General features: G+C 30.7%; 2 protein-coding genes across 2 annotated transcripts; one reads left to right on the top strand and one right to left on the bottom strand.

Annotated features, from left to right (window-relative positions):
- Positions 1–5,149: 5,149 nt before the first annotated feature.
- Positions 5,150–7,970, bottom strand: LOC107427974 (uncharacterized). Its single transcript, XM_060811603.1, has 5 exons — positions 7,693–7,970; positions 6,378–6,476; positions 6,175–6,283; positions 5,879–6,079; positions 5,150–5,500 (listed from the first exon to the last, which is right to left on the bottom strand). The coding sequence occupies exons 1-4, from the start codon at positions 7,872–7,874 to the stop codon at positions 5,987–5,989; spliced, it is 483 nt and encodes a 160-aa protein (XP_060667586.1). The 5' UTR covers positions 7,875–7,970; the 3' UTR covers positions 5,150–5,500; positions 5,879–5,986.
- A 1,478-nt stretch (positions 7,971–9,448) lies between these two features.
- Positions 9,449–12,732, top strand: LOC107427981 (uncharacterized). Its single transcript, XM_016038397.4, has 12 exons — positions 9,449–9,654; positions 10,043–10,306; positions 10,545–10,619; positions 10,695–10,753; positions 10,842–10,977; positions 11,108–11,204; positions 11,300–11,366; positions 11,493–11,591; positions 11,709–11,798; positions 11,910–12,064; positions 12,170–12,271; positions 12,377–12,732. Exons 2-12 carry the CDS (start codon positions 10,105–10,107, stop codon positions 12,576–12,578), a joined length of 1,284 nt encoding a protein of 427 aa, XP_015893883.2. The 5' UTR covers positions 9,449–9,654; positions 10,043–10,104; the 3' UTR covers positions 12,579–12,732.
- Positions 12,733–20,398: the final 7,666 nt, after the last annotated feature.

Genomic DNA, 20,398 nt, shown 5'->3' with positions numbered 1-20,398 from the left:
ACAAAGAGGGTCTAACCTTTTTTTTTCTTTTTTTCTTTTTTTCTCTTTTTTAATTATTAAAGACTAAATACAACTATAGAAAATAATGAATCAAAATTTTTTTTTTGGTTACTGTGGAATTTAATAAGTGACTAATGCTCATTTCTAACAATAAAAGATAATTATTAATATAGAATTTGAAGAAAGTCAAAATTCATATATTTTCAAAAAATATATTCTATACTATTTATTAAATATAAAATGCTAAAACTATATAAAACAATATATAATTTTATAATATGAATTTTTTTTTAGCCCTAATTCAAAGTTGGGGCTGTAAGCATAGGCTTTAGTAACCTATGCCTTAAGTCAGGCCTGATTTATAGTTCAGTTAGTATTATGTATAAATTGTTTATCAAAATCCTATCATTCTTAAATAAGACGGATAATTTAATTAGATTTAAAGTTTAATTCGTACTATGTGTACTTGTGTGTGCAAGCACATGCATGACATACCATTTAAATTTTATACAAAAAAGATTTGTTCCTATTATATCTACTTTATTTTTTATAATCTTATTTTTTTAGACAAGATTAGCAAGTTAATTAGAATTTCAAGTTTAGCTAGTACTAGGTGTACTCACACATGAGAGTGCTTCCATGATACACCACCTTAATTTTTTCACAAAACAGATTTTTTGAAGTGTTATTATATATATATATATATATATATATATATATATTTATATGTGTGTGTGTGTGTGTGTGTGTGTGTGTGTGTGTGTGTGTGATGTATTTATTATAATCTTATTGTTCTTAGACAAGACTACCAAGTTAATTGCAAAATTTTAGCTAATATTGTGTATCCGTGCATGCAAGCACATGCACAATACACCATTCAAATTTTCTACCAATTCATAATCTCATTTTTCATAGATAATGTTAGTAAGTTGATTAAAAGTTAAAGTTTAGCTAATACTTTGTGTAAGGTGTGCATATACACTATTCAACTGTCTTATGGGATAGAATTGTTTGTCTTACGGGATAGAATTGTTTGTGATATTTTCTACTTACCTGTAATTTATTTTTCATAATCTCATTTTTATTGGAACAAAATTATTATATAAGTCAAACAAAACTTGAAATTTGGCTAGTAATATATGTATTCGTGCATGCGAGCACGCGCATGATATAAATCATTAATTTTTCCCATAAGATAGGTCTACTAGTATTACTAGTTTTAGATAAGATTAGTAAGTTAATTAGAAGTTAAGTTAGCTGGTATACTTTGTGTCTTTGCGTGTGTATGAGCATATATATATATATATACCATTCAACTTTTTTACAAGATAGATTTGTTGGTGATATAATTTCTATTTATATGAAATTTATTTTTCATCATATCATTTATTTGGGCAAAACTAATAAATTAATTATAACTTATAATTTAGCTAATACTATGTGTAAATGTGCATGTGAGTGCATGCATGATGTAAAACTTTAAATTTTCTTACGAAATAGGTTTATACGTATTATTAGTCATCTAAGACTAGTAAGTTGATTTGAAGTTAAAATCTACTTGTTTATGCAAAGACGTGCATATATATATATTTTTGCGCATGTGAGTGCCTGCATGATAGAAACCATTAAATTTTCCTACGAAATAGGTTTACTAGTGTTACTAGTCTTAGACAAGACTACTAGGTTGATTAGAAATTAAAATTTAGCTAGTGCTTTGTATATTTGCACGTGTAAGCATGTGAATATATACCATTCAACTTTTTTACTAAATAGATTTATTAGTGATATTTTTTACTTATTTGTAATTTATTTTTCACAATCTCATTATTTGAACAAAACTAGTAAGTTAATTAAAACTTGAAATTTATCTAGTACTATGTGTATTTGCTTGTGTGAGCATGTGCGTAATACATATAAACTATTAATTTTTTACATGAAAAGGTTTATAAGTATTATTTCCACTATGTAATTTATTTATCCTAATTTTATTTTTCTTATATAAGACCAGCAAGCTCATCATAATCTCATTGTTATCCTAATTTCATTTTTCTTATATAAGACTAGCAAGCTCATCATAATCTCATTTTTCTTAAACAAGACTAGTAAATTAATTAGGACTCAAAGTTTGGATTGTACTATGTGTACAAGTGTGCAAGTGCTTGCACAACATATTCCATCCAATTTTTCTAAGAAACAGGTTTGTCAGTGTTGATTTACCATACACATGTAATTTATTTAATCATAATCTCATTTTTCTTTAACAAAACAAGTCAATTAGAACTTAAAGTTTGACAAGCACTATGTGCACTCGTTAATGCAAGTGCATGCAGAATACATCGTTTAATTTTCAATGAAATATGGTTGTTAATATTTTGTGTAATTTAATTTTCATAATATCATTTTTTTATATATATAAACCACTCGTTAGTTAGTCATAACTTAAAATTTAACTAATATTATGTGGATTTATGCCTACAAGTACTTATATTATACACCATTGAATTTTTCTAAGAAAGAGGTTTGTATTATTCAAATTTTTCAACTCAATTAATTAAAATACTAAAAGTTTGCCAAACATTGTCATAATTAAATGTTTGAGTTCATTGTCTCTGTTTCTAACAAAACATAGTTATGATTTTTTTTTTGTTTTTGGGTAAATCACAAAATTATAGTTATGATTCTATTTTCGTTAAATTACCACTATTTTCAAAATGCCAATCTATTGAAAAGTTAATCAACTATGTCAACCTTTAATATTCTCAGTCAAACGTACTATACATATATTAAAAATTATACTAAAACAAATCTGTTTTGGAAAAAAAAGAAACGAATGATATTATCGTGCATGCATACATTTGTGTACATGAATGCACATAGACATTATATATATATATATGGTACTAACTAAACTTAAGATATAAATAGTGTGTTCACTTCCAAACAATTTAATCTTTTGTTATTAATAAACAATTTAAAAAGGAATAGCCTAATAACTGCTATCTTCCTATCATACATTTCACATGTGTAATGAGCAATATGAGTCCAATGGTGTATCATGAACGAGTTCTTGTGTGTACACGCATACACACACATGTATAAAGTAGAAGCTAAATTTAAGATATAAATAGCGTGTACACTATCTAAAAACCTGAACTAGCCGAGTGACTTATAGTGCCTGTATTTAGATCCTGCTACCAGTGTATTATTCTACAGCCCAATTCGAGTCCAAAATGGGTTGACCTTATACGTGGGGAGATTGTTACGATATAAATATTTTCGACTCAAATTGGGATTTACACGTGTAGTATAATTTATACGAGGGTTACAAATATCTAATGACAGGCTTTATTAGTCACTAGGGTATTCCATGATATAACATTATCAATTTCAAGTGGCGTTTATTGTTTATCTTGCATTACAATTTCAAGTATGGCGTTTAAAACATTATCAATTATCTATTTAGGGTTACAAAAGTCAAATGGTATTACAGAAACTAAGCTGAATTACAAGTGGCGTGAATTCTTAATTTTTAAAATATGTTGAATTATAGGTTTGATAAGTGACCATCGTTAAATGGCATAATGGAGCCGCATATATTAGTCTTCATGATACGACAATCTTTAGTGGAAGAATAAGAAAAATAATAAAAATAATAAAATGAAGTTAATCGAACTGAGTGACACAAATTTTAAGCTTAAATTTTAAAATTGAATTCAATTAGAGGTTTGATAAGTGATGTCGTTCGGTGTTTAAGGTTTATGACAAGATATTTACGATTATGTTATTATGTAATTATGCTAAAATTATTAGTTTTCATGTAACAATCTCGTACGATTCTTCAAATTTAATCTTGTATTTTAAGATCTTAGAAGGAAGAATAAGAGACACAGAGTATTACTGAAATTAATGAGTTGAATTAGAGGAATGGCACTGATAAATAACCTAATTTTTAAATATAAATTAATAAAAGATTTTAGCACTAGATAATAATGGTCATCTCAATGACAGTGATGAAAATTTATGCAACGGACACTCAAATTATAGATGATCAAGTCAATTCGATATAGCTCAGACCCAAAAATAATAATAATAATAATAATAATAATAATAATTTATTTGATAAGTAAATATCTGATTGACGTTTGATAGAGTCAACAAGCCATCTAAGTTGACGAGGAAGCACCTTGCTTAATAGTCTCAACACCACCCCTCAAGCTAAAAGTTGATGTCCTTGGACCTAAGCCACAGGAATATTCTTGTTGTTCCACTTGATTAATAAAGGTATCTGCAATTCGGTCATAATTGAATATAAACATAATTTTTTTATAATTTTTAAAATAGAAATTATTATAATTTTAAAATATAATTTCATTTCTTACTTATAAATAGCTTGTAATATTTGATATTTTACCCCTAAAATACCATTTGATTAAGTATTTATCAAACAAATATAGAGAACGAAACGGATAAACTACTTCAGTCGGTGTCCAAAATAAAAGACAAATCAAAGTCCATTGCATATATGATATAAGAAGCAAGTTAACCATTTCTTTTTTGATTGTATTCTAAAAAGAAGTACTCCCACAACAACGTACTTTTTCCGCCTCAACTTTGTTACCAACTGAAAATTTCTTTTGGCACCTTTTTTTACCAAATGAGATAGTAAATTATGCATCAATATATTAATTATCATTGTTATATTATTAAAACAATAGATAGAAATTATTATTGGAGAAGTGAAATCCAATACATGCCGACAAAATATCAGTTACATTATACACACCAATTTTATTTACCATATTACAAATGATGCTGTATTGGATTTGACATATTCATTTAAAAGCTCACTTATCCACATTACATTTTGCTTATGTTATTTTTTCAACCATTGGTATTATGCAACATCAGTTATACCTGCAGCATAATCATTTTTGATATTGGAGATTCTAGCCTTTTCAGAAATCTCAACATCATTTGCAATACAAAAAACTACTATTCTTGCGTTGTTTTTATAATTTTAAAAAGAAAATTGTCACCAACAATCCAAAAGGATTTGTCCAGTAGGATTTGTTTTCAGATAGAGGCAACTTTCATATTCCAGGAAGGAATTTCACAGCATCAAAAGCAATATGAAATGTTTCATCCAAAATTGGTAAATAAAGTCTGTGATTCAGGAATGTACTCAAGTTAAACAAGATCTACATGTCTGAATCATTTTTAAACTAACTCATAAATGACTATTCTTATAAAAGATCTCCAACAACGAGATATCTCACTAGCTCGTAAAAACTAACTAAAAAGAAAGGACCAATGCTGCTGCATCAAGAAATTCCAATGGCACATAAGCAATTAGATGATCGTCTGATTCATCTAAAGAGAATTAGCGCTTCTTCTTGCTTCCCTTTGCAGCACCGGACTTGGAAGGTGTAGCAACCAGATACACAAACAGAACCACAATGGATACCACAGAGATTAGAGATCCATACTTTGCCAGCAATCTCTGTTGAAAGAAAAACAAGTAACAAGTCAGACAAATACAACATAGAGTTCTTCATATTCTTTTGGGGTTTTCATTTGCAAAATGGGTCAAAATACAGCCAAAGTATACTTAGCCCAAAAAGAGAAAATGCTCCAGAAAAGGGAAGGTATAAGATAAACTGTGACTTTTTAGGCTTTATTATTACTCTATTCATTCAACCCATTCACACTTGCAGGTGTAGGCATGCTTGTTTTAACAACTTGCATTGAAAGTCCACATTGGACAAAATTTTTTTGTAGAAAATAAAAAACCTTGCATGCATGTCAATTCAGAACAAGATGCACGTTTTAACAACATCAACTATCTAAACATATGGGAGAAAAAAAGAATAATTCATACCTTAACCTGTGAATATATGGCCCCAACCAGATAATTCCATGAAACACAAAACAGCACTTCAGTTAAACACAGGAAACGTATACATAATCAGACAGCCAAAAGTAACAGCTAGTTTGTCAAGACACTTACCCACTCAAACTTCTTTTCAGGAGGCCTATCTGCAAGAACATCTAAAGGCAGTATAGGAGTTGAATATGCCTCCTAGAGAGACAAGAAACAGTCAGAAAATAAAATTTTATTTACCCAAAATGAAAACAAAATATATACATATATATTAGTGATTATGTATGCCTCACCTGTAAAGCTGCCTTTGTGGGAATGCGAAAAGTGATTAAAGCTTGTGAACTATGGAAGATTCCTTTGGCTTTGGCCTCCAGTTCAAAAGAATGCGACAGAAAACCACCACTGCAAACCCCAAGTTTGGAAATTAATAACTATTACAAAAATTAAATTGAGACAACGCCATGTAACAAAACCATAACATTAATGTTGTACTTACGCATCAAGCCTTTCCCATGACTTTGAAGTGTTACCACTTACAACATCAAAGACAGTCTGAGGCCAGTTATCATCAGTCAAACTTACATCATATGCAGTCCTGGAAAAATATATTCCAAAGAGGATAATTAGAAAGAAAACAACACTACATAACAATATAAAACAACGAAAAAGAGCTAGACTCTACCTACTAACTTCCATCCAAGAGAGTTATGAGAGATTAAAAAATGGAAATGAACAGATAACTAAAAGAAATGGGCATAAAGAAATCAAGTTAACCCAGTAGCTGATTTCTTTCTTTGCAGAATACAAACAAAAATCTGATTATCGGTATCCTACAGATACAAACTTTACTCATTGTTCTTATTTCGAATTTTGAACTAGACTATGTCATGAATTTTCTTAGAGTCCCATGGATAGTACATGAAACCAATTCCAAATTAACCACATCTCAGTGATGACAATGAGAGTAACTTTTCGTCCAAGCCCTCAGCCTCAAAACTACAGAACTAGTATATACTTTTCATATAATTTTCTATCCTTGAAAACTATCATATTGGCAATTTTTCTTTTTCTATCCACCTTTTTCAATTTCCAGCACATTAATAAGCCTTCAATGATAAATAAACAAATAAATAAAAACAATACACAAGCAACCATTTTTCTAGCGATGCAGAAACACAATTTCCTTCAAATCAAACATCCAAGCATCTTTCCAAGATTCCCCTCAGCCTGCTTCCACCACACTCTCCACAAGTTCCTTTCAGTTTCATCTCCCTTACTTCCATCACATTTCTCATAAATTTAAAAGTGTAAGTCTAAAAGTTATTGGACCGACGACTTCTAGTTGATTTAATTACATTTGATTATAAATAGTTCAATTTGCCAACATAGTTTATGAATTTGAGACACAAGTAACAAAGGCTATGCTTTATGCTGTACCACCAACACTCGAAAATCATCAATATCGCCATGTTCATTTCCTCACTCCATTAATGAAAAAAAAAAAAAAAAAAAAAAAAACAAGATCCAAACTTTCACAACCTGGTTATACGCTTTTTTTGGGAAACAATTAAAACCAAGAATTGAAGTAAGAAAAGGATCCTTTTCACCAATTAGCTCACTAAAAAACCCAAATCGAAGACAAAATTAGCAAAAGGAGATCCGTCAAAGCATGCATGCAAAAGCTCATTTCAGATCTAAAACAAACAAAACCAAAATACGCAACAACTAACAGCAGGACCTGAAACTAATACAAAAATTGGGGGGGGTGGAAATTGAGATCAGAAAGAGTGAGAATTGGGGGCGATACGTACGAAGGACCTTGGTTGTAGATATCGATGGATACAGAGACTCGCTCGGAGCCGGACTTGAGGCGTGTGAGGGAGGCCTTCTTGTGTGCGACGATGAACGGAACGTCGGAGCTGCCGAGCGCCGTAGACAAGACGAAGAGTGCTAGCAACCCATGGATCAGAGGCTTCGGGATCTGATTCGCCATTTTCGATGTCGTTTCAAATTGGGAGGCTGTCGTTCAGAGTTCGCCACGGGGTTTAAGAGGATTGTCAACCCAGGCCAACTATTTTATCAAACCTGAGGAGAAGAGTACTGTTAAGCCAGCAGGGATAAAAGCGTAATTTAATTTTTAAGCCAAAAACACATTTTATATTATTATTATTATTATTATGTTATTAATAAGGTTAAAACGTTATCTCGGCCTCTGTATTGATTTATATTAAAGCTATTTAATTAAAATTCGATTGATTTTTATATCATCCAAATATATTTATTTTTTGTGGAAATCATCCAAATACAAATTAAATTCTCATGTAATTATCTGTATGTGTTTTAAAAAATTCTTTTTTTTTTTTTTTTTTTTGTAAAAATCATTTGTGAAAAAAAAAAAAAAAAATCTGATAAAGCTGATATATATATATATATATTGTGAAAATGTGTGAAGAAAAACCGGTTAGAGCTTCACGACGAAGAAAACTCTGCTTCCCATGTATTCATTCATGTTTCAATGTTGGAAGGGTAGAGTAAGGCCGCCCTACACATTCTACTGGGGCCCAAGAGTTCTGAAAGCCCAATTAATTAATCCTATTACTGGCCTGGAATTTAAAGCCCAGTTAATTTCTCAAATCTTTGGCGCTGGCTCGGTCTATTCTGAATTGAATTTATCATTTCATATTTATATAATTACAAAAATAAAATTAAAAATAAAATAAAACACACACACAAACTCTTTCTTTGGAACTTGAAAATCAATGAGAGAATAAAAAATATATCTTTCTGGAGTATTTTGCAATTACAGCATGCCTTCAAAAAGTACACTTTATTTCGATTTATATGCTAGGGTTCATAAACAATGATCCATACACTTTATATCAATTTATATAATTTGCCTGCCTTAAATGTTTCTTTTTTTTAAAAAAAAAAAATTAGTTAATTAAAATGTCTAATAAATTTTATGTGATTACTACTTATTAAGATTTAAAATAAGTAAATTACATGTAATTGAGTAGGAATTGGAATTTTTTTTTTTTTTTAATATTGTTATTAGATCTTTATACTCTAAATTTCTCTTATTTTGTTGATTTTAAATATTAGCTATGGTGGTATAAAATTCCAGAAAATTAACGTCTAAAAGTAAACGTGGAAGAGAAATATCTCAAAAGTGAACAAACGTTGACTTAGCGTATCCAAGTGCCGAGAATCGACAAAGAAGTATCATTGGAAGTGGGTCGACCAATGAGACAACAACAGGTGTTTTGTCCTCTATCAATCTCGGGCCCACTACAGCAATGGTCCCCTACTCTCCATTTAGATTTTTTTTTTTTTGTTTTTTTTTTTTTTTTGTCTTGAGAATAATCTCTATTTAGATTGACTTTCTATGAAAGCCACGTGATGAACGGTTTTTAAGATTCACATCCAATTTGGCAAATCGTGCGTCCCAGATTTCATTTATCAAAATCGGACTTAACGAGATGACCACGCGCCAGTTGGATGAAACAAAATGTTATTATTTATTGGAAAATATTAATTTTGTATTAGTTTAGTACTTTACGAGTTCGAAATCTTTAAACAGTGCAGAGACTTCTACGTTATGGCCATGTGAAATGTGTCTCGGTGACAGAGCTTCCTCCTATTTCCATATTCTATGTTTCTCTCTCTCTCTCCCTCTCTCTCTCTCTCTCTTTGTGAGATGCTCCATATTAGCCATCACTAATGCATACCCGAAGCATCATAGATCTCTCACTCTCCTCTCCTCTCTGTATCCAGTAAGACATTTCATCACATTATTCTCAAATTTTATATATATATATATATTTTTTTTTTTTTCTCTGTTCCTCTGATCTCTTTGTCTGAATTCTTATTCAGTTTTATCAACTTGAATATAAACATATAATTGTATTTATGTATACATTTTCTGTCAATATTGGATATGATTCTACCTGTTTTTATTGTCCCTTTTGTTCCCCACCTGTATTTTATAACTGGGTAATTTGTCAAGAATCATTACCATTTTGGATTTGATTCATGACTCAGATTTCAAAGTCTGCACCTGTAATTTTTGGATTAATTACTTTTTGATATCCTTCTGTCATTTTTCCTTTGATTAAGATGCTATTTAAAACGTGGAGTTGGATGACTGGTTTTTGTGCATAGGATGTTATGTTTGAATAAACGTCTGAATAATCCACCCACTGAAGAAGAAGAAAAAGAAGAAAATGGGGTGTGCTGCTTCTGTATATGCTGTTGGGTGGAAGAAGAAGAAGCTGAGTATCCCAGAAATCATGGTGTTTGTTCCTACAATGAGAATTCCAGTAGAATCTGATCTTCAAAGACCGCTTAAAGGGGTAGTTCCAAAAGATGTTGTCAATAGGTTGTCATCGATTCGCAACCAGATTGTGTTGGTGGCAGAGGACACTGGTTTGTTCTAACATCCCTTTACTGGAAATATGTTCTTTTGTTCTCTGTTTGTTTTTCTGGGAAAGTGTAAAATTGTGAAACACAACTACTAATTTGCTTAATTGGTTTAGTTTTGGACTTCATTTTTAGGAATGTTTAAGCTCATTCAGAATTCCTGGCTCTTCAAGATCAGTTTCTCAGCTACCAAATGGATCTTTTTGTTGTTAGTTTTCTCATAAAGAAGTTTTTGATCTTACAGGTGGATCTGCTATAAGTGAACTGCGGCGAGCTCTGGAAGAGTACTTGTCTATTCTGGTTGGACTTACCAAGACAGGTTTCAAATCCCTCAACCCCTTTCTCTTTCTTTTTCTCTAGCTCTCGAATTAGTACTAATTTTCATATCCAACAGAGCATGGTCTTGAGGGATTGGTTGAATTCAAATGGAAAAACTTAGAAGATGGACCACAAGTAAGACTATTAGAGTTAACTAATTGTACAATTTGGATAATCTTTGTTTTTATATAGCCCTCAATTACCCCTGAAATTTAATAAGCAGGAAACCAGTATATCAAACTCCTGGTTTGAATTACTATCTGTGCTACACCTGCTCGCTATGCTGACACTTTCTGAGGCTGATTCGTTTATGATCCCCAAGGACCATTCTGGTTCAGGGATAAGGACTGTATCTTCAGGTCTATAATTCTTTTCTTTTTGGATTTATACTTTTTATTCTTGATTACTTGAAACTAAAGCCCACAAGTTTTAGAAGGTTGATTAACTTAATTCTGAGTATTTGTTAACCCTCTGGTGTTTTACTTGCAGATTGCAAAAGGGACGCTGTGGATTTATTGCTTAAGGCATCAGGATACTTGGAATTTTGTGCAAGGGATATATTGGCTTGCATTCCACCAGATATTAAGTATGTTAACAATAAAATACAAAGGAAATTTGTGGTCAATTTGAACAAAACTGATAAGGATCTTTAGCATTAATAAAACTCTGTGTCGAACTCAGGACAAGGTTGCCAAAAGATTTGCAAGATGGTGTATTAGAGGCTATTTCCATTCAAGCTCTTGGCCAGGTATTGTTTACTAAGTGGTCCTCTGAGTTTGATTTAATTAACTTTTGCGTTGTGTTTTATCTTTCAATTGATAACACTTGTCTTTTGAAAATGCAAACATATTATAATCCTGTGATAAAAATTCAGGGAACAGAAATTCAGCTTGGTTTAGCTGTTGAATGTCAAAAAGCAACTTTATCGGTCAAAAGGAGGTTAGCATGTGAACAGCTGACCTACTTTAGCCAGGTCCAAAAACTTGAAAGCTTTAACATAATAAGTTTGTTTATGCAAATTACAGTAATTAGAGAATCCAGTGGGGAAAGTCATGATTTTTTTGTGTTCATCTGCTGTTTTCACCATCAGGCTTATCACTGCTTATCGAACTGTGACACAAATCATGGTCATGGAAAAAAGCATCTATGGTTCATCAAATGGAAATTTCTTGAAGCGAAGGTTTATTATATATTCAATTCAATCTACATTGAACTATATCTTGAACGAAAATTAAGTATTAAATACTTAATATACGCGATAGATTTATACTGTTCTTTCGCATATAACCAGGCTGCAGCTTACTACTACCATGGCCTGATAATGGACAAGGGAAATGAACCATCCTGCCACATTAGCGCCGTGTGTTGTTTCCTTGCCGCAGAAGAACTTCTTGCAGAGAGCAAGAAGGCTTGCTTGAGTTTTTGCCTTGCAGCTCCAGTGACAAGGTTTGGTTGTGAGCGGTTGTAATCTATATATTCTGCTTGAAAACTTAGATATCTAGTCCTTGATTTTTGTTTTAAAACTTTTTGCCTTTATGAAATTTTGTCTAGAGCTCCCCCACTATGGGGTGCCATGAAGCATCTGCATCAGAAAATTCCTGAAGTGGCATCAAGGAAATCACAGATGTATGGCTACCTTTTAGAACAAGAAAAGTAAGAGATTGTCCTTTTCTGTTCTCTATAACCTATATATACTCATATACTTCATCTCCTAAATACAATATTTCCTAATATATGGATAAATTGGTGGTGATGCAGGGTTCTCCAAGTATTGCCTGAACTACCACAGTTCCAACTCTCTTTAGAACCTGATGAGTATAGATTGCCTGAAATTGATCCAACTTGGGAAAGCCAAAAAAGAGAAAACCAAGGCCAGACCTTAAAAGATCAAATCAAAGAATTTGAAGATGAGGATCCAATTGAATCACAGGCTACTGAGTGCTTGAATGTGCCCTTGTAACATTCTTATACCAAAATTATGACGATGAACAAGTTAATTACAAGCTAATTACTTTGTGTGTCAGTTCATATTTGGAAATATCTTCATGAAATGTGCAAATATATTGGAAAAATGCTGACCATTTCAAGTAATAAAATTTTACACTTCATATGGATATTGATTTCTTACATTCAGTTGCTAACTACTATATTGTACAGTAAATGCGAGTCATTTGATGAAGAATTATTTATCATGGTTTTTAAGTCTATGCTAAGCTGGCATGACGATTACTAATTGGTTTTTAATTAAATACTTTTTAAATTTTAAAAATAAAAAATCTATATTCTATATGATATATAAAAGAAAAATCGTATGCGACACGTGTCAGCATACGCTTCATCCAAATTCCCTCCAAAAGCACAATTTTTATTTGTTATTTAATTTTATTTATTATTAGTTATTATTTATTATATTTATTATTTTACCATATATGAATATAATCAAATATATATAAAATTAATTTTCGATATAATTTTCCATAACTATCAAACAATAATAACATATACATTAAAGGTTTTGAGTCAATAATGACATATGAAAATTTTTAAACAGTGATTATTGGTGATATCATATAAATCAATTTGGGACCAAACTTGGTCAACTTTTCAATATAAACCATCCGAAAGATGAAAATAAAATAAAATCCCAAAACAACCAGAAACAATAGCATACGACGGGCAGTGAAGGAGCTCAACGCATATGTTGCCCGCACATAGCAAAGAATGAAGCCAATCCCACTTATCTTTTTCCTTTTGTATTTAACATAATGTTGCAGCTCCTTTTTGGCATTGGAATTGAAGTACAGAAGTTTTCCTTAGTACGTTTTCAATTCAATTTTGGAAATGTGGACCTATCTGTTCTACTCTTTTTGGGTTTTCATTTTTTATTTTTTCTGCTCTGGAATCCAAATTTTTGTTTTCTTTTCAGAACAAATTGTTGATAGGTTTTTGAAACTGACATTGCATTTTGCTGCCTTTTTGAGATATGGGTTGTCGGTGGTCTATCGGTTTTTGGACTTATTTGGTTTGCATGCTTTACTTGCTTTTGCTGGTTTTAGCTTAAGCGGGTTTGCTCTGAATGCTTCGTTTTCTAACTCTCATTTCTGGGTTGGATTGCTTTCTTTCATTTTCAGTGCTTCTGAACGGGATACAGATTGATGTCTTTTAAATCCCTCTTTCACCAACATAGGTATGGAATTTCTATACGTTTTTTCTTTTTATTAATATAAAATATATGTATATATATATATATATATTCTGATTTTGTTGTCTCTAATTTCTCTTCCTTGCTAACTGTTTTAAGAATTTTGTTGTTCATTTCTCTCATAACAATTAGTTTTTTCCTTAACAAAATATGTATACTAGGGATAATCGATAACTTATAAATACTAAATTCATTAGTTGAAAAAGCAAAGACATTCAACGATAACTTATAAATACTAAATTCATTATAATGTCAGTAATGCTGCCTATTAGATTATTCTTTTTCTATTCCATACTGTTCAAACTTTAATTATAAAATATTTTAGAAATAAAATAATTCGTAGATCCAATTTGAGAAAGAAGATATTGGCATCAATTTAGGAATCAAGGGCCTTTCTTTGCGAATTTAACAATATATGTATATATTATTCACCATTACTTATATGTATATATTTGATTTTAGTATTTTTCTTTTTATTTTATTTCCTTTTTAGAATATATAATTTTCTGAAAATATAAATTTAAAAAAAAAAAGGAAACTAATGTTGACCAATTTAATTAACCCTAAAACTATTTAAATTTTAATTATTTTACTTGAGGATAAATATCAATTTATCCCATAAATAACCTCTTTTCATAATTATAGTCTTAGGGTTAATTAACATATTTTCCATGATTGTAGTTTTAGGATTAATTATTTAAGGATTAAATATCTCATAATTTGATTACTTGATTATCTATTAAAAAATATTCTGCATATTTTTATCCATGATTTTACTTATATATTGTTCTATCATTATTTCCTTTTTAGAATATATGTATATACCAGTATATGAATATATTGTTCACCATTACTCATATGTATATATAACATAATATTCTTCTTTTTATTTTCCTTCCTTTTTAGAATATATATTTTTCTGAAAATATAAAAAATAAAAACTAAAATAAGGAAACTAACTACTAATAAGGAAAATGTTGACCTATTTAATTAACCCTAAAACTATCGGTATAATTATTTTACTTGAGGATCAATATCAATTTATCCCATAAATAATCTCTTTCCATAATTATAGTTTTAGGGTTAATTATTTTAGAGCTAAATATCTCACAATTTGATTACTTGATTATGGAATGAAAAATATTCTGTATATTTTTTACTTTTTTAAGTTCATAGAAATGGGGAATATTTTATTAGATAATCATGTAAAGATATGTATATGTATATATAACATAATATTTAATACTTCGTAATTTTCCAACATTACAACCATGTGACAGTGAGTATGATCCATGACTTTATTTATATATTGTTCACAATTCCTTCTTTTTTAGAATATATGTATATATTATTCACCATTACTTATATGTATATATAGCATAGTATTCTTCTTTTTATTTTCCTTCCTTTTTAGAATATATAATTTTCTGAAAATATAAAAAATAAAAAAATAAAACAAGGAAATTAACTACTAATAAGGAAAATGTTGACTTATTTAATTAACCCTAAAACTATTTAAATTTTAATTATTTTACTTGAGCATAAATATCAATTTATCTTATAAACAAATTTTGCAAAAAATCAGAATTACAATCTCAAAACTTTACTATTTTCAAAGGCCTAATATATATTATCTTTCCTCTGCATATTAAATATTATTTTGTATACATTGGAAAAAAAAATAAGATTCAAAACTACTTATTATCAATAAAACTTTTATATAGATTTTCAAATATGACCGGACACATCGATCTTATCAACCAGAACAATGCTAACAAGATGCAATAGACGATCAAAGTTCGTATCCTAAGATTTTGGAAGATCCCATGCTTTGATGACAAATTAAAAATTAGTAGCAATAATTAAACTATAATAATGATAATTATTATAACAATAATAATAGAAATTATAATAATAATAACCTTACAAAGTTATTATTGTTACAAAGTAAAAAGTAATAATTGTAACACCCCGTCCCAAAGTACAACGAAAATTTTTCAACTTTGACCGTTGACTTTAACCGTTGACCAAAGGGGTCAAAAGTTGACTTTTTGACTTGGATGGAATTCTAGGTTGACTGAGATACCGTTCCGAAATACACATTGGCACGAGTTCGTAGACTAGTAGCACGTTGAAAATGGAGCTGCGGTTTGAAAGTTATGAGCAAAACAAGTTGAGGTCCAAACTGTCCAAGGGGTGCCAGAGTTGACTTTTTATTCATGCAAATTTGAGCTTTGACTCATGCATGGTTGTAAAGTGTTCGTCAATACGACTCCGTAGACTAGCAGCACGTCCAATTTGGACATGTGGTTTGAAAGTTATGGACCTGTAGAGTTTTTCAAATACTGTATTATTTTAATATTATTTTTAAACGTGTAACGATGTGTCACGTGTGACTTAATAAATGTGACCATGTGTCACCATGGTGAGATGCCACATGTCAACCATGTTTAATATCATATTATTTTATTATTATTTCATGTAATAATAATAATATTATTTTTTTATTATTATTTAATTACTTAATTTTATTTTATTTTTTTCCTTTTTCTTTTTCTTTTTTTTTTCTTCTCCCCACGTGGGGAAAAGAGGGGGGGGGGGGGGGGGGGGGGGGGAGGGAATTTCTCTTTTCTTTCTTCTTCTCCTTCTTCTTCTTTTCTCCCCCGACGGGTCCACTTTCCTCCTCCCTCATCTCCGGCCGATTGATCATCGTACGGACGGCGGCAGGCCACATGCGCTGGACAGACCGGCGACCCACGACGGCACGACCTCGATCACCCAATCTCCGGCCGATGGGGTGGCTAACTCGCCGGGATCGGCCTCCAACGCCGGCGGCCGGTGTGTCGCTGGTTTGCCCGTTTTCTGGCAGCCACGGGTCGTGCAACTGGTCCTTTCCCACTAATTTGGACCCTCTGATTCCGATTCTGAGCTCCAATTAACTTAACTCCCGTCGATTTGCAAGATACGAAGGGATCATAACCGGCTGAAGCTTTCCGGCCAAATTCCGGCCACCGCCGGAGGAATTGGGGTCAATGAAGACCGGTAATGCGATCCTCGTTCCACAAGCTTCGATTCGATATATTATTCAACAATTTTGGTTAACGTTTGTGTTTAACCCCTCGGGTATCGGGTATTATTTACCGGAATAAAATATTAATTTATTTGACTGTGTGTGAATTGTGTTCTAGGAGCATGGGTGAGTCGTGGAATTGATCCCATGGAGGATCTTAGGTTAATTGCGTGCTCCAGGTGAGTGACCCACCTTTAAAAATATTTTGGGATAATTAATTATATTTATGTGGTGTTAAATTGATATCTGGAATTTATGATCATGTGGCGTATTTTAAATATAATCGGGAAACAATATTATTTTATATATATATTTACCCATTAATGCTAAACGAAATTTTAGGTTGTTAAGAAATTCCCGATTATTATTTTATTATGATTTAATCTATTTATTACACATGAGTAAGTATTTTCATTAATTAATTGTGTCTGGATTTTATATTATTTTTGGGCATAATTAGTTTGAATATTTTAAGAAAATTATTTGTTTAATTGGTGGTTTAAATTTTATAATTATGCCCGTGGAATATTATTTGTTGGACCTCGTGTTACACGAAAAATTATTTTTTATTCGTTATCGATGTTTTCGTACCGGGTTGTTAAAGGAAAGTATGTGGGATGGTAAATGTGCAAATTGGTATATTTTTCCCACGGTAATTTTGGAAAAACGGTACGGTTATAATTAATTTAGTAATTAAATTAGACGCACTCATACAGTATTGGTGTTCTGGTGTATATGTGGTTTAGCGCGCAAGTATTATGTCTCCCGTGAGTTGCCATTGGACCGAGGGCAGGCAAGTCTTATATATTGCGCATCAGCTGCCCCCCTCCTTGGCCGGGATGACGGTTTCAGCAGCGGTACTGTCGGGATGCCGAAGTGCCGTATGCAAGTTTCTCTCTTTAATCTTCCCGCTAGTCGGTGCTCGGGAAGCTGGGTATCGGAGGGCATCACTGGTATATGGTGTGGTGCGTCAAGTACAAATTTTTCGAATAGAAATTTTAAATCCCAAAGAGTACAAAAATTATTTATTATAATTATTACATTTTATTTATATTTGGGGTATTTATTTATTTGTTGTTTATTAAATTATTTGATCCCTTGGTTTTCGAGAAATACGAATATCGGGTTTTGTGAAAATGTTTCAAAAGGGAAACATTTCCAACAGAGTGAATAGTGAGGGTTTTGAGAGAAAGTATTACCTTAAGATGTTTATTATTTATTTATTTAATTGTTGGTATTAATTAAATTCCCTTATTCGTTATAGTATTATTATTAAAAGTGTTCAGTAGATAGGGTCACTCACTGAGATGATTAGCATCTCACGTTTCTAAACTCCGTTCCCCTAGGTCCAGGTTGAGAGACGTTGATTGTCCCGAGCGAGCCCAACGTCTCAGTTCGTTGCCGCAAGTCCAAGAAGTATTTTTTCCCTTTTTCCTCTCCATCTTGTATTACTTCTTTATCTGTCATCATATAAATTCCACATTTATTGTATAATGTTCTGTATACTGTATTGGACGTGTAGTTATTATTTATGCACTGGATTGCTGTTATTTATTTGGAGTACTGTAAATTTGTGGAATCAATTTGTAGTTTTGTGGGAGGAATAAGGGGATGTTTATAGAAGTGTGTTTTCAGTGCAGGAAATTTTTGGTTAATCCTACCCTTAGGGGAGGTGCTGCTGGATTTTCCGTTGGAAGGTTCGGTGGTATTTCCCTGGGATCAAGGCTTATCTAGGGTTCCGGGGAGGAACTTTGGACGGGTCCTGACAATAATACTAATAAAAATTATTATTACAATGTAAAAAGTAATAATACTAATAGAAATAAAGGTAATTAAAAATTAAATAATAATAATTATAATAATGATAGAAATAAAGGTTACTAAATTATATTATAATGATTTAATATAAATCAATTAATTATTTGCAAGGAATAAAAAAAAGTTAGAATAAAAAAATATTAAAAATAGATTTATAATTTTTTAATTAATATCTTTGTTAGTTTATGATATTTATTTTATTTTAAAATAAAAAGATTCTGTATATGGTAAGTAATAATTAGATTCCATACATTAATACATATACATATATAGATGTGCAATAAATGAAATTTCAATATCATAATATATAAATTTCAGTAATGAAATTAATCTTCTTATTTGATCTTAATAAAATATATCTAACCATAAATAAATTACCTTATAAGGTTATATGGTAAATAATAATGATAATAATAATAACAATAATAAATATAATTACATTATATTATGATGATTTAATATAGGTAAATTATTTAATTGCAATATCATAATATAATTAATTATTTGAAATTAATTATGATGATTCAATATTATTATATATAGATTTCAATAATGAAATTGGTCTTCTTGTTTAATCTTCTTAAAAAAGAGGTGGTAACTATACATGCTTAATTTTCAAATTAATTCTAATAATAAATAAAAAAGCTTTAATCTGGAATGATAGCTTCATTTTAAGAATTAAGAAAAATTTACATTTATTAGTCAAAACAATATTTATATTCTTATCAGGTTGAAGGCCTTCTTTACCTATAAATAGATAATAAAGTAAGTGATCTTTAACTACCAATCAATCAGATATATAACTATTGAACAATATTTTTTCTTTAATTTTAATTTTTATTATAATAAAAATTATTTAGTTAGTTAATTAATTTGATTCTATTTGAATATAATTAATTGTCAAAATTATCTATTGCAGTTATATATTGGTGCCTTGCATGGGATCAATACTAGTACATATAGAAATTAAGTGACCTATAATATTTGCATGGGATCTACCAATACAACGTCTGCTTCATGGTGTGATAAATAGCATTTTTGTTTGATGAGTAACAAAGTTGAAGATGTTAATAGCTTATCTACAATGTGGGATACTAATTATTATAAAACTGACAGACTGTTAAAAAAATCAAAGTATTTGATGGTTGCCAGCTTTGCCCCAATGTATATAAGTGTTTGGTGCCAAACGGATCCTAGGTTGGAAGGTGTTGATTGAAGGTGTGCAATTAATTCAAGAACATGGTTAGATATGCACATTCATGCCCACTTTGGAATGAGTAAGTATTGTCAGTACAATTTATGGTCAAAAAATGTTGGTTTTCGGATCAAAACAAACCAAAAACATTGGACATATTTAGTTTTTGGCCGGTAAATTTTCTTGAACTAAAAGAGGGTCGGTCTGTTTTTTTATTTTCTTTTTTGCCTTTTCATTGTAACACTAGTAGTTGAAGAGAGTCAAAGACTATCCTTCCTCTACTTGTTTGGCCAATAGATTATGTCCTACAGAATTGAATGTGCCCTCGATTCATTTGATTTTTTATTTTTTTTAAAAAAAAAAAAGGAGTTTGGTACACAGTGTCCACCCTATTTTTTTAGCTGTCTTTGGAGTATAAATTTATTGCACAATATTTAAGTGGGTGAATAAAAGTCTAAAAAAGACGGGAGCCTTTTGGATAGAGTTGGCTCATCA

Source organism: Ziziphus jujuba, chromosome 9, assembly GCF_031755915.1.
Source record: "Ziziphus jujuba cultivar Dongzao chromosome 9, ASM3175591v1".
Classification (NCBI taxonomy): domain Eukaryota; kingdom Viridiplantae; phylum Streptophyta; class Magnoliopsida; order Rosales; family Rhamnaceae; genus Ziziphus; species Ziziphus jujuba.
The sequence above is the reverse complement of the archived record's forward strand: the minus strand, read 5'-3'. Positions and strand labels throughout refer to the sequence as shown.